This window comes from Carcharhinus amblyrhynchos, chromosome 14 (genome assembly GCF_965287045.1).
Source record: "Carcharhinus amblyrhynchos chromosome 14, sCarAmb.v2.hapA, whole genome shotgun sequence".
Lineage (NCBI taxonomy): Eukaryota > Metazoa > Chordata > Chondrichthyes > Carcharhiniformes > Carcharhinidae > Carcharhinus > Carcharhinus amblyrhynchos.
Window position 1 is genome coordinate 62,343,869 of NC_137337.1, and position 12,634 is coordinate 62,356,502.

The 12,634-nt window shown below is 39.6% G+C and overlaps 1 protein-coding gene across 5 annotated transcripts in view; it reads left to right on the forward strand.

Moving 5' to 3' along the window:
- LOC145352735 (regulator of microtubule dynamics protein 3-like) overlaps positions 1-12,634 on the forward strand; it is a 315,582-nt gene that overhangs the window by 24,663 nt on the left and 278,285 nt on the right. For all 5 annotated transcript variants that reach the window (XR_013888574.1, XR_013888575.1, XM_080202997.1 and 2 more), the window contains exons 3-4: positions 4,543-4,689; positions 11,834-12,029. Coding sequence is in view for 3 of the 5 variants with exons in the window: in XM_080202997.1 (XP_080059123.1) it covers positions 4,543-4,689; positions 11,834-12,029 (343 nt within the window). In the remaining 2 variants the exon portion in view is untranslated. The remainder of the gene's footprint in view (positions 1-4,542; positions 4,690-11,833; positions 12,030-12,634) is intronic.

Sequence of the window (12,634 nt, forward strand, 5' to 3'; positions counted from 1 at the left end):
CTCATTTCCAATTATGATATCCCCCTTCTCATCGTCTAAAGGACCAATGTTTACTTTAGCCACTCTTTTTCGTTTTACATATTTGTAGAAACTTTTGCTATCTGTTTTTATATTCTGAGCTAGTTTACTCTCATAATCCATCTTGCCTTTCTTTATTGCTTCTTTTTTTTGTGGCTTTCTGCTGACCTTTAAAGATTTCCCAATCCTCTAAATTCCCAGTAATCTTTGCCACTTTGTATGCATTTTCTTTCAATTTGATACCCTCCTTTATTTCCTTAGATATCCATGGCAGATTATCTCTTTTTCTACAGTCCTTCCTTATCACTGGTATATACTTTTGCTGAGCACTGTGAAAGATCACTTTGAAGATCCTCCACTGTTCCTCAATTGTCCCACCATAAAGTTTCTGCTCCCAGTCTACCTTAGCCAATTTCTTCCTCATCTCTTTATAGTCTGCTTTGTTTAAGCACAAGACACTGGTAATGGATTTTACCTTTTCATGCTCCATCTGTATTTTAAATTCACCCATACTGCGATCACTTCTTCCAAGAGGATCCCTAACTTCAAGATCATTAATTATTCCCGTCTCATTGTACAGGACCAAATCTAGGATAACTTGCTCCCTTGTTGGTTCCATTACATACTGTTCAAGGAAGCTATCATGGATACATTCTATGAACAACTCCTCAAGGCTGCCTTGACTGACCTGGTTTCACCAATTGATATATAGATTGAAATCCCCAATGATAACTGCTGTACCATTTTTGTGTGCAACAGTTATTTCTTTGTTTATTTCTCACCCCACCATGATGTTGTTATTTGGTGGCCTACAGAATACGCCTATCAGTGACTTTTACTCCTTACTATTTCTAATTTCCATCCAATGGATTCAACCTTTTTTTCCATAGAACCTATATCGTCTCTCACCACTGCCCTGATATCATCCTTAAATATCAGAGCTATACCACCTCCCCTCCCTTCCTGTCGGTCCCTCCGAACAGTTTGATACCCCTGGATGTTCAACTCCCAATCGTGACCATCCTGCAACCATGTCTCTGTAATGGCCACCAAATCAATGATTTGTGCTGTCAACTCATTTATCTTATTTCAAATGCTACGAGCATTCAGATAAAGCGCCCTTATGCTAGTTTTTGTACCTTCTTTTTGAATTCTAACATTTTCATTAATAACATCTCCTGACTTCTCCTTCCTTTTAACTTTTTTCTGATTTTTGAAGTTGGAACATTCTCCCCACATTTTGTCCTTGCTCCCTCCTTCTCAGACTCCTTACATAAGTTCCCATCCCCCTGGCATATTAGTTTAAACCCTCCCCAACTGCTCTAGCAAACACTCCCCCCTAGGAGATCAGTCCTAGTCCTGCCCAGGTGTAACCCGAACAATTTGTCCAGGTCCCACCTCCCCCAGAACTGGTCCCAATGCCCCAGGAATGTGAAGCCCTCCCCACATGCCAATGTACTTGAATCTTGGTACATAATGCAACACTTGTAAGTTCATATAAGGCATCACCATCCCTCTCAGAACACATATATTTTAATATGGACCATATTTAAAACTCTTTCATGAATACTTTTGACTTATTGGTATTTTCTGTATTGATTGGGGACATCAGGTAAGAGGGGTTGGTGGCATAATTGTAATGTAATTAGACCAGTAACCCAGAGGCCTAGGCTAATGCTCTAGGGACACAGATCCAAAGGCCCCGCAGCAATTTGTGGAATTTAAGTTCAATTAATGAATGGAATCCAGAATTGAAAGCCAGTCTTGGTAATGGTGACCATGAAACAACTATTAATTGATTGTAAAAACCCGCCTGGTTCATTCATCTGAAGGAAATCTGCTGTCCTGACCTGGTCTGGCCTTTCCATGACTCCAGACTCTCAACAATGTGGTTGATGCTTAACTGCCCCCTGAAATGTCATAGAAAGCCTTTCTATTCAAGGGCAGAAGAAAATGGGCATAGAAATCATAGAATTTTTGCTGTGCAGAAGGAAGCCATCAAGTCTACACTAACTCTCTTACATAGCATCTAATCCAGGCTCCGCACATGTATTCCGCTAATGTAACTCCACAGATGTATCCCACTAATCTCCCTAACCTACACATCTTGGGGGCGATTCTCTCATTGCAACCTGCAAATTTTCTGGCAAATTGGGTCAGGAGATGCGCGTGTCAGCTATTTTGAGGGATTCGTGCATGCGTTCCCAACACATACACTTTTCCCAGAGCCACAGAACAGGCGCAGTCAAGACCATGCTGGAAACCGGCAGAAAAAGAAGTAAGTCACTTTAATCTATTTTAAGTGTATTTTTAAACTATTTTAAATGTTATTATCACGCCTGGCATGGAGCTTGCTGGGCCCAATAGCATCTCCCACCCCACCAGGAGTATTTCACTCCAGGGTTTAGAGTAGCTCCCCTCACTCGGGGAACATAAGAACATAAGAAATAGGAGCAGGAGTAGGCCATCTAGCCCCTCGAGCCCGCCCCGCCATTCAATAAGATCATGGCTGATCTGTCGTGTCTCAGTTCCACATTCCCGCCCTCTCCCCATAACCCTTAATCCCCTTGCCTATCAAAAACCTATCAACCCGTGTCTTAAATATATTTAGCGAGGCAGCCTCCACCACTTCAACGGGCAGAGAATTCCAGAGATTCACCACCCTTTGAGTGAAGAAGTTCCTCCTCAACTCCGTTCTAAACCACCCCCCCTTTATCTTGAGGCTGTGCCCTCTAGTCCTACTGTCCTTTCTGAGCGGGAAGAGCCTCTCCACCTCTATCCTATCCATCCCATTCATCATCTTATATGTCTCAATGAGATCTCCCCTCATTCTTCTAAACAGCGGAACTAGTGGGAGATCCCGCCAGAGGCAATCGGGGCCTCCCAAGGTGCCTGGCGGCGGGGAGTGGTGCACCCTGGGCATGGGCACCCTGGCAATGCCAGCCTGTCACCCCTGGCATCATCCAAGGGGGAAAGTGCCAGTAAAGGGGGGGTGTGGTAGCGGGAAATCACCACAGCTTGGGGGCACAGGGTGCCTGGACATTAGCTCCTTGTTGGTGGGGGCGGGGGGGGGGGGGGGGGGGGGGCGAATTGTTGTGGGGGCTGCAATTGGCCCCCATGTGGTGGTGTCAGGAGGGACAGCACTGTGGGGGTCCCGGGCTGGCCAGCAATTGAGCTGGCCAGCAAATGGGGAGTCTGGCAGATCGGGGCCGCTGCGCATGCACAGAGTTAGGGAGCTGTGAGCCTCTGCCATGAATAGTCCCATCTCCCCCCAAGGTTTTTAATGAGATTCATGATTGTGACCTCTGCATTGCACAGAGTGGGGAGATTTGGGTCTGAAGTTGCACTGAAAGAACAGTTGTGATCTAGAGCAGTTTTCTGGCCAATTCAGGACTGTCAAGAGAATCGCCCTACTTATTTCTAACATCCCAATCAGGCCCTCTCTACGTATTTACCCTACTAATCTCCCTAACCTACACCTTGGTTCTAAGAGGCAATTTAGCATGGCCAATCCACTTAACCAGCACAGTTTTGGGAGGAAACCAGAGCACCTGGAGGAAACCCATGCAGACATAGGAAGGATGTGCAAATCCCACACAGATAGTCATTCAAGGCCAGAGTTAAACCTGGGTTCCTGATGATGTGACACCTTGCTGAAAGAATGAATGAGTAATGCATTTTATATTGAAGGTGTCATAAGTAGGTGTCATAAGCGTAGTACTTTCAGCAGCATCTAACATTATGAAGATATATTCCTTTCCTTTAGCTGAATCTAGAACTTTTGTTGGGCCATGAAGGTAGCCATTAGAAATTTCTCCTCTTCAGCAAGCACAATAGAGATTGAGAACATACTAGTGAAGAAAAATTGAAAGCTGTGCTTGGTGGTTTCAAAACCTTCTCCGAATGTCATATTGTTTGATCATTTTAGTGTTTAAGACACAATTTATAAAGCCTGACAGGAATGTGCTTTAATCATTTTTGATATTCTTATCCTGAAATACATTTTAGTATTGTTTGACTAATGTTTCTGGGCCTAGAGTTGTAATTAAAATAATAAAATTCAACTTCTGAAATGCTGAAGCTTCATTCTGTGAAACAGTTCCCACCAAAACAAGATTAATGATGGCACCAAACCATGGCAAATTCTTGCGAGCTGCCCTCAGAGTACTCTCTAATTCTTTTACTCTCATTCTATGCTTTTAAAATTGCATTCCAAACTACATTCTGCATCCTCTCCTTTCCTTCTCCCCTACGTTCTTTACGAACAGAATGCTTTGTCTGTACAATGTGCAAGAAACAATACTTTTCACTGTATGCCAATACATGTGACGATGATAAATCAAATCAAAAAAGTTTGCATTACAAAATCTTCTTGCCCCTAAAGAGCAATTTTGCTCTTACTAAGCAGCTAAGAGCTACCATTGTCCCATTTTGTTATGTTAGCATAAGATGCAGTTACCTTCATTATACCATTTGTCTATGGTTTTGGATCTTCATGTGAGAAAATATTTTTGTTCAACAAAGGTCAAGTTTAGAACAATGCCAAAAAACATCAAGAAAAAAGAAAATAGGAATTCACAGAGAAAGAAGTAATTCTGCTGAATCAAACTCCATCTATTTCGGGGCCTGCGCTGGAAATAAAAGCAGCGCTGAAACAGAGAGTGAAGGAGGGTAAGTAGAATATTCTGCACTATATAGTGATCTAAAATAGCACCATATTGTTGCATGCTATATCTGTACAAAGCTCTGAGAATTGTAAAAACACCCAATAATGTAATATTGGGTTCTCCTAGGTCATGAATGCAATGAATTTGAAGATTTCCAATTTACCACTTATGTCAATCATATCTTTAACTTCAACCTCATATCAGTGGAATATCTGTGCTTTGCACTTATGTTTATGGCCTGAGTTGGATTGTCAAAATGGTGATTTTGCCATGAAGGCATCATATTATAAATGATTCCAATTTCAAGAAACATTGCCCATCTAAATTTGGAATCCATTTCTTCTTCTTCCATTGACGAGAAAATGTCAGTAAATAAATAACTGTAAATAATGAAAACAGCCTGGTATTGGGTGGCAGAATGAGGTTAAACTGCATTTATTTCATCATTTCCCTGTCTTTTCAGTCATGTTCATCACTGGATGTTGCTGTGGCTAGCACCAGCAAAGACCTACAGCATTTCAGAACAGCCACCATTCAGAGTAAGCATAAAGATCAAGAGAAGTGTCAGTTGTGCAGTTTCTCTAACATGTGGCTGGACCATGTGATTAGTTTTATGCCCTGTCAGTAAATTGAACATCGGCTGCTTAAATCCCTCCAGTTTGCCTATCCATCTTACCTAGTTGAGAAATATCAGACAATAAGGTTGCTGCTTTCTTTGATTCCTTGCTTCCCTGCAGTAATGCAAGAAGACTGCACATTGTTATTGTTGTAGCTTTACAACAAAGCTTTGCAATTTATTGAGGATCAGCATACACAATAGGAATCATTTAATGCTGGTGCTGGGCGCAGCAACAGTGCCTTTGTGCCAATTTAAGATTTAAAAAATGAAATAACAAGCAATACACGAAAACAATGTAGCTTGAAGCAAGCAAAAGTAAGTTCACCCCAGGAAACTCTTCCGCATTTTAATTGGCACAAGTGGCTGACTCTCATCAGTGCTTATATTCTATTAATTTATCTCTTTGGAATCCATCCAGATTTGCACTCAGAATGGTTGTTTTGCCACTTTGTTTATAAGAAACAGTGAACAAAAGTGAATGGATGAATTTTCCTTACCCATCTTACCCATCGGAAGCTGTTTGTGGAGCCCAACCTTCTCTTTCTATTTCACATTTTTTTTGTTAGCTTTGGATAATAGTTTGTTTACATCAGGTTATGAAAGCAGGAAATCTGTATGAAAAAAATGGTTTCAAAATCTAAAAATTGAAAATATCCTCTCTAACTTTGGAAAATAGGATGAAATTTAGACCTGGTTGTATCCTAAGTAAGTTTCACACTATCCCTACTGGAGAACATTACCGAATGTTATCAATTAATCTATTTTAGTGCTGGAACCTTTGAACCAGACATTTTTCATTTGGTTTTCACAGAAAGAAGTCAAAGACAGGATTCCTTTTTAATTATTAAAGATGCTGACATGGTAACTATAGGGAAAGACCCTTTGGTTGAAATCAGTGGCAAGAAGTAATTGATTTTAAATTGTCAGAGTGAATGAGGTTAAGAGAAATTTCTTCGCACAGAAGTTTGTTGAATATGGATTGCTATGCACACTTGAGGAGCATTGTATCAAATAAGGGGAAAGCAAATTAACCTTTGATACATCATATGATCCAGGTTTTGGAAAGAGTGCAGGACATTGGGAATAATTTTGGATTGCTCTAGCAAAGATCTGCTACACGTTGGGTTTGATTAATTGCTTTCTGTGCTGCACACTTTGCTTTTACATATTCTTGCTAATCAAGTGCAGTTGAAAGATTTTCAAAATGTCTGTTTTGTTCGGAGCTTGGTTCATGTCACCATATATATTCTCTCTTTTTCCACAAATGTACTTTATCAGGGCTGCTTGTTCTGTTCTTATATTGTTGTAAATCTCGACACTAATCTTATAAGCATTAGAAAGAGAGGCAACATTTTGTTTCTATGGCCGTTTGTAATTAGCGGAGGGTCCTGCAAGAATCAGTGCTTAGACTGAGGGGGTCAATGCTATGTATTTGTGAATATAGTAATATTCTGCTGTTCTGCCAGATATCTTGAATGTATAAAGTCTTTTTTTGTAGTCAGAAATTTTACTTCTGGTATTTCCCATTAAAAATTATATTTACAATGTGAATTATGCCAAAGGACCTGAGATAGATGGAAAAATATTGGTTTCAAAGATGAACCTAAATCATGAAACTCAAGGTGATGAATAGAGTACCATCTGACAAATGTCCATTTGTTAAGCACTCAGTCTTTAGCACATTTTATGTCCGGCATGACTGGTTTTGAGCTTCCAAATCGTGAAAGGCAGCAAACTTTGTCATTCAGGAAAGGGAGGAGGGAGAAAACAGGGAACCAGAGACCAGTTAACCTGATATCAGAAGTGGGGTAACCGTTGGAATAATTTATTACGGGCATGGTAACAGGGCAGTTACAATATCACAATATGGATTAGGCAGTCAACGTGACTTGAAGAAGGCAAATCATGTTTGACAAATCTGATAGAGCTTTTTAATTTTGTGGTTGACAGGGTAGATAAGGGGGAACAAGTGGGTATAGTACATGTAGATTTTCAGAAGAGATTCAGTGAGATGCCAGATAAGAATAGGGCTCAATGAGATTCAGGACAGTTTTTTTTTTAGAAAATAAATAAACAGGTTATTTTTGGGTTGGCTAGTCATACATCATAAAAATCAGTGCTTAGGCGACAGCTATTTACAATTCATATCAATGACTTGGATGGAAGCTCAAAATCCACTATATCCAAGTTTACTGAAGACACAAAATTAGAGGAGAAAGTAAGCTGTGAGGAGAACACTAAAAGGCTGGGAAGGAATATAAATCAGTAAGTCAAAACTTTTTGTCTTGCACTATTCATGACAGATACGCAAGAATACTAATTGTAAAGGGAGCAACAGTTTATACAGCATTAAAAAAGAGTGCTGATTGGTTAGCAAGTGGATTCTGGTAGAGGCATTACCATGGAGAATTAACTACCAAGCTTTTGCTTAATTCAAAGCTGATAGAACTATGGCTGGCTCAGTCACTGCCATGGGGAGTAAACTAGGGAATGGCTGTTCCTCGAGCTTTTCTTCAGTTGACAAAGGCACAATTCATGAACATGCTCTGCCTGCAAAGGACAAGGCATTGTGTGTGAATATATGTAGCTGTTATTACAAATTGCGTGCCCAACTGGTTGGGTATAGTGAGTACTTCGCCTGTTGCAGACAGCTCAAGGCACATCTGGTTTGATATGATCCACCAACTATTGGAACATACACACTAAGATTCATATACCACGTTTGTAAGAGGGAAATAATGAATATGATTTATTAAACAATATATTCAGATGATAACTAGTTTATTAAGGGATCTTTATAAGGGTTAAATGATTACATTGTGAGAGTGCATTAGAATAAAATCACATCCTAGTCAAATGCTATATCTCAGGGTCCTAATATCAGCAGAACTTGCCAGCAAAGTTGTTTACTTTTTAGAAGAACAGAAAGTTAGAAGTTACTAACAAGCTTTCAGGCGAAGGTTTAGTAATAGATCTATGTAGGCAAGATCAGAATTTTAAAACAATATTCTGCGTACTAATGCTATCCCTGGGCCTACTGAGGGGGGTGGGGAGGAGAGAATCAAGAACTTGGGGATAGAACAGAAAAGTGTCATTGGTTATTGAATGGTGGGGCAGACTGGTCTGCCCGCTTCTATTGCTTATGTACTGCAAGGCAAATCATCCAAACTTCAAAGGACCAAATGGATTGTAATCATCACTTACAAAAAAGATCACAATATCTCCAAAGTACTTGATTGTATAAAGTATTTCTGATGTTTTCAGACATCATGTAGCACCACACAAATGTAGTTTGTTCAAGTATTTAACTTTTCACTACTTAACAATTTAATTAAATTTAAGTTTCATGAATTCCTTTAATCAATAAAACTGGAAACAAAATATGTTGAAGAGAATACAATTCTTATTTGAGCTAACTTTCCACTGTAGCCAAGAATCATAAACAAATTGTGGCATGCAATTGGTTATTACGTACAACAAATATGAAAGAACGGCTGCTCATTTATCAACAATTAATAACAATCACCTAATTTTGAGTACGAAACATTTTCAGTAGGTGTTTCAGCATTATTGGTAACTGATGTCCATTCCTTCAGCTCAGCACTAGCCAATTCCCTGACTGTTAATCACTTTGAACTGGCATCAATTAGGATCATTAGCTGGTGCATATCTGATGGTGAAAGAAAGAAACTAGCATGATTGCCTCCTTTGTGCCAGTGAGAGAAGCAAAGTTGGATTATTTTTCCTTGCAGGAAATTTCCTTCAGAAGGAGTAATATTAAAGGAGGTAGTTTCACTCTAGACCAAAAGATGAGTTTTTACTTGTTATTTTATCATTCCTGAAAATTCAGTGGATCCAGATGATCGTGACCCTAAATAGGTTATTGAACAACTGAATATTCAAATTCATTATTTAAAAAAATCCTCCATCCTCAGGATCTTGTATATGTCAATAAGATCAGCTTCCAATCTTTTGATCTCCAACAAATGTAGGTCCAGCCTGTCCAAACTTTCCTCATTAAATAGCCTATCCCATCCTATCCATCAAGTGAAACTTCGCTGAACTGCTTCTAACACATTTATATCCTCTTTAAAATAAGGAGAACAAAACTCTACACAGTACTGTGGATGTGGTTTTATCTATGATCTCATCAATGTTCTGTACTGACAAATCTCCAAGCCTAGTTGTGAAGAAGGTGCTGAACCTAGTTTGCTTGTCATAGAACTTGCCTCCCCATTGTTAATAACCATCATTTAGTGCTGACTGACTTTTTATACACGAGTATAATTAACTAATCAATACGGAACACCTGTTTACCCTTAAACTATTAGGTTCTGTTGATGGATATTAAATACCTAATAGGTTTCAATTAGCACTTCAGAGCTGGCTATTCTCTAACAAAATTGTTCCCACATGGCTACAATGGTGAAAGCTGCCTGACGTTCTAGAAAATTGTTCATTAAAAGCAGGTCAAATCCATATTGGCCAATTACCAGCATATCAACCTACTATCAATCATTAGCAGAGTGAGGAAGAAATCTTCAACAGTATTATCAATAATCTGCTCACAAGTGCTCAATTTGTGTTCCACCAAAATCACTCAGCTCATGACTTCATTCCAGCCTTAGTTTAACTTAGACACAAGCTAAATTCAGAGCCTAATGAAAATGGCTGCTTGGACATTTAACTGAATGTGACACCAAGGTGCCTTATTAAAATTGTAGATTGGGAAATACTCTACTGGATGTAAACATACCTCTCACAAAGGAAAATGATTGTCATTGGGAGGTTAATCATTTCAGTCTCAGAACATCACTGCAGAAGTTATTCGGGGCAGCATTCTACAGCCAACTATGTTCAGCTGTGTCGACGATCATCCATCCATTGTTAGGCCGGACATGGGAGTGTTTGCGAATGATCACACAATATTCATCTCCATTCACAGTTCCTCAGATAATGAAGCAATTTATTCCTATGTGTAACCAGGCATGAACATCATCAGGTTTGGGCAAGAAACAGAAAATGCTGGAAATATTCAACAGGTTAAGCAGGATCTGTGGAGAGAAAAAACAAGGTTAGCTTTTCTGGCTGATGACTTTTCATGGTGTTTTGTTGAAAGCTCATTGACCTGAAAGGTTAACTGTTTTTCTTTCCCCAGATGCTGTCTGGCTTCCTGGATATTTTGAGCATTTTCTATGTCTATTTCAGATTTCCAGCATCTGCAGTACTTTACTTTTGTATCAGTTTCAGACTATTGTGTGGCACAAATGTTGCTTGACACTGGAGTGTCAGGCAGCGACCAACCGCAATAAGAGAGCGGCTAAACACTTTCCTTTAATTTTCACATGGTATTACTATTGTCAGGTCCCTGACCATCAACATCCTGGGGTCACCCATTGGCTGAAACTGAACTGGTCAGCCACATAAATGCTGTGGCCATTAGAGCAGATCTGGGTATTTCTACTGTAATTGTGTTGCTCCTGCCTCCCCAAAGCCTCACTAAGGCACAAGGTTTTGATGGAATGCTTTCTATTTGCCTGAATTGCTGCAGTTCCAGCAACACAGCATCTAGGGAAAGAAAGACAGTTAACCTTTCAGGCCAATAGCCTTTCATCAGAACACCATGAAAAGTTATCAGCCTGAAAAGTTAACCCTGTTTTTTCTCCCCACAGATCTGCTTAACCTGCTAAATATTTCCAGCATTTTCTGTTTCTTGCCCAAACCTGATGACATTCGTGCTAGTTACACATTGGAATAAATTGCTTCATTGTCTGAGAAACTATGAATGGAGATGAATATTGTGTGATCATTAGCAAACCCTCCCATTTCTGGCCTAACAATGGATGGATGATCGCTGAAACAGCTGAATATAGTTGGGTGTGGGAAGTTGCCCCGAGTAACTCCTGCAGTGATGTTCTGGACTGAGATGATTGACCTCCCAATGATATTAATCATTTTTCTTTGTGAGAAGTATGTCTACATCCAGTAGAGTATTTTTCCAACACAAACTGAATATGATCCAAGATAAAACACTTCTTCCACTGGCTTAAACATCCATTACCTCGGCTATTGCTGTACCACAACTATATTGTATGCGATCAACAGGATGAACTGCAGCGACTCAGCAGCACCACCCAAATCTCTGCCACTTCAGGCAAGGGTATCTCCAAGATGCACGTCATCTCGGACATTATTTTTTCCAGCTATTCAATTTTCTTAAATAGTGCAATCAGTTGGTACAATCACCAGTTCTGTTGCTTGCCTGCCAATTTATTTCTGGCTGTGAAGTGCCGTAGAAACTTTCTAACTTCTAAGTTTCAGAATTTGAATTCTGTTGGTATTCATTAATGTCTAACACTTCCAAACTGTCTTGCTGAACCAATGTTTATTGCAAAGTGTTTTACAGTTCTAGCTTATTGTTCTACCATGCAAGCTAATTTTTAGGTGGGGTAGTGAAGGGATTAATCAGCAGCCGTGACAGTAGTAAATTGAAAATTGTGTTGTGGGTTGATGTAATTTATTTCCCTAGATATACTACAGCTAATGCAGAGTCGGATAATGACCGTGAAGAAGCAGCACATCAAAAGGATTCAGGCCATAAATGCCCAACACCTGAAACTTCAAATGAATTCACTCAACTTTTACGTACAGCAGACAAGTTGCACGATGGCACGGATGAAGACAAAGCAAAAGGATTTAAGTTGCTCTTGTCAAACAAACCCAAGGTAACTTTTTTAAAATTATGTTCATGTGCTGTTTTTGAGATTACTGAATCCCATCTTCTCCTCCTTCGACAAGAAAGTTGGAATATTATGGTCTAATTCCCTAATTATCATCAATACTTCATAGTGAGTGATATTGCGTTTTTCTTAAAGCTGAACTGCCCCTGTTTGGCAATGAGGTAAATATCATTGAACTAGAACTCTGCATAACAAATTTCTTCATCGGCAGCTGTAAATGTACCAACCTGGCATGAAACAGTTGACTGTACAATGTTAGCACCAGACTTTCAAAATACCTGTGCCTGTCTTTGTAAGGACTAAAACAAGGTAAATTTCACAGCTTGAGCATCACAAAATTATGGTTCCTTTTCTTCTCTCCCTTTTTCTTCCCTCCTCCTCCTCTTTGAAGTACATAGAATCTCTCTGCAGAATGGTCCTGTGAGGTCTGGTAGCTTTTAATATGTCCTCAAGTGGCCATTCTACATGTCTGCACCTAAATCTGTGCCTGGTGATGGTAGATTGTCAATTATAAAGGAGATCACAACTGAACTCAGCAACATTTGGTTCTCTCATCTCTCTCAAAATGTAGCACAAGCATTTTAGTGGAA